General features: G+C 55.7%; 1 protein-coding gene across 1 annotated transcript; it reads right to left on the bottom strand.

Moving 5' to 3' along the window:
• Nucleotides 1-339: 339 nt before the first annotated feature.
• Nucleotides 340-1,789, bottom strand: GLOTRDRAFT_134645 (uncharacterized protein; the record flags this gene model as incomplete). Its single annotated transcript, XM_007873591.1, has 4 exons — nt 340-869; nt 926-1,157; nt 1,214-1,609; nt 1,664-1,789. 4 exons carry the CDS (start codon nt 1,787-1,789, stop codon nt 340-342), a joined length of 1,284 nt encoding a protein of 427 aa, XP_007871782.1.
• Nucleotides 1,790-2,272: the final 483 nt, after the last annotated feature.

Below are 2,272 nucleotides of genomic sequence, written 5' to 3'. Positions count from 1 at the left end.
TGCTCAAATTATTCCCCTGGATGACATCTTCCGGAGTTGTCATCTAATCCCTAAATTTGGTACTTCAGTGAGTAAGGAGTGGTCATATGAGAATGTGCTGGAGAAGTGCAAGACCTTCTACCTCAATAGCTGGATTGATTTTGTCATGTTTTACCAGATGCGCTGTCTTGACATAGTATGCTAATGGTGATCCCACATGATTATTCTGTGACTTGATGAATCATTTTATGGAGGATTATAAAGAAGGTCATCCTATAGTTACCTACACTGTTATCTAGCTTGCCTATTATGCCTACAGACACCTACAGATCTGGGCTCTTCCTACCTGGCCAATGTCACTCAATGTAAATACACCCATATCCATGTCAATTTCACTTTTTCCTGATGAATCCGCAGGTCATTCACTACCATTGACACCCTCCCATGCTCCTCCTGCAGGTTGCGCAGGTCCGCGCGCGACTCCTCGAGGGCCTTCCGCACTTCCTGCAGTGCCTGATCATTGACCCTCCGCGCCTCATCCAACTCGCGGTGGAACCGTGTATTTTCCTCCCGCAGGCTTACCACATTTTCACGAGCCACAATTGACTGCTCCCGCAGCTCTGCGATAATCTGGTAGAGGCGTCCGAATTGGTCCGGGGCTATCTCACTGCGCGGGAACGGAGAGACAAGGGAAAGGTCGGAGCTCGGCGTACGGGAGAGGGGAACGGCCAGGGCCTCTGGACCAAAATTCAGGAGCGAGGTGACCGGACTAGGAGCGACTGAAGGCGGGTATGCCGGACGCGCAGACGAAGGTCCCGGAGTAGGCGCAGGACGCGAATCGTGGCTCGCGGCCTTCTCCTTACCTTTAGGGCCAGGCGGAGGCGAGTCGACTGTTGGGATAATTCAGCATTGTCAAAGCGGCGGAGTTAATTCCTGCGGCACTTACTAGTAATGCTCTCCATCTCCAGTCGTGGTTTCTTTGGACTGCCCCGCGGCCGTCCGACAACCACTGTGCTCCCCTCCTCCACCTCCGCTTCCTCCTCGCTGCTCTCTGCCCGTCGGCCCCGTCCGCCTGCGAAACTGCACCGTGTTTTCTTCTTGGCGCACTCCTGACAGGCCTCAGCCTGCCCCGAGACTGGGACATGGCATCGAAGCTTCCGCTCCGTGCACCCACGACACTAGCGACTATTTAGCTCCGGAGTCGGCAGAAGTCGTCATAAATATTTCAACATACCGCCTTTCGTGCCTCCTGATACTCCACCTTCGCCGTACCCCATGGACGACCCCGACCGCGCGGTTTGGGCCGAGCTGACTCTTCGGCGACGTGCTCAGTGGAGGGGGAGTCCTCGAGAGTCCGCTTGGAGGCCCCGCGAGTCCTAGCAAGCGTCGGAGTGTTCTCGAGGGTCGGAACAGCAGCCGGAGCTGTCGTAGGAACCACCCGAGTAGTTGACCCCGCCGCCAGAGTTACGGGGAAGGTCAGATCGAACTGGAAAGCATTCAAATTGCTCCCCTCTTCCAGGGAGCGAGCGCGTAACCTGTCCAACACCACCGAAGGCAGATGGACTTTTGCGAGGAGCACTGCGCTCACTCTGGCGGTGCCCACATCGCTGCTACCGCTCACGAAATGTCCCTGGTACAAGACACCATTAGCCCCGCCATTAGTTTCATTTAAGTCCGGTCCTACCATATATAGCTCTGCCTCGACGACGAGGCCTTCCACTGACTCACCGCTGGTGTAGCGAGCCGCCAACCCCTTGAAGACGTTGGTCAGGTCGACAGCAGTGAATGACGGGCTAGTTTGAGAGGACATGGCTGAGGATGATGAGCTCCGAGGGTGGAAGGACTCCTCTTTATCTGCAGGTCGCAATGCGGAGACTGAGGACAGTCAGTATCTCAGTCAGGGGGAGGTGATAAGCCTCAGGATCGTCTGACCCCCGAAAACGCGGATTCAGCACATCATACAAGCACCCCGGAGCTTATTCGACACAGCGCTCGCACGCCTCTAGGCTTCTATGGGCTCTAAAAGACTTTTTCTATTTAGCTCCGGACTTCCCAACATCCTCGAGGCGTACTCGGACCCATTCCGCGATTTATCTCCGCGCACCGAAGCTCCGGAGTGACTTAACCAATGCAACTTCTAGCTGCATTAGCTCCGGGACCCGCGGACACTTCTATCGAGGGGCGTCTTCCTCATGCCCACCCTCCAGCACTCACTCCCCCTGTTTCCGTCAAGATACCGAAGGTGCGGACGCACACGAGTCACCNTAAGGTCAGCATCAGTCAGCAAACGGCC

This window comes from Gloeophyllum trabeum (assembly GCF_000344685.1).
Source record: "Gloeophyllum trabeum ATCC 11539 unplaced genomic scaffold GLOTRscaffold_00363, whole genome shotgun sequence".
NCBI classification, from domain to species: Eukaryota; Fungi; Basidiomycota; class Agaricomycetes; order Gloeophyllales; family Gloeophyllaceae; genus Gloeophyllum; species Gloeophyllum trabeum.
Note: the sequence above shows the minus strand (reverse complement) of the source record. Positions and strands in the feature narration are given on the sequence as shown.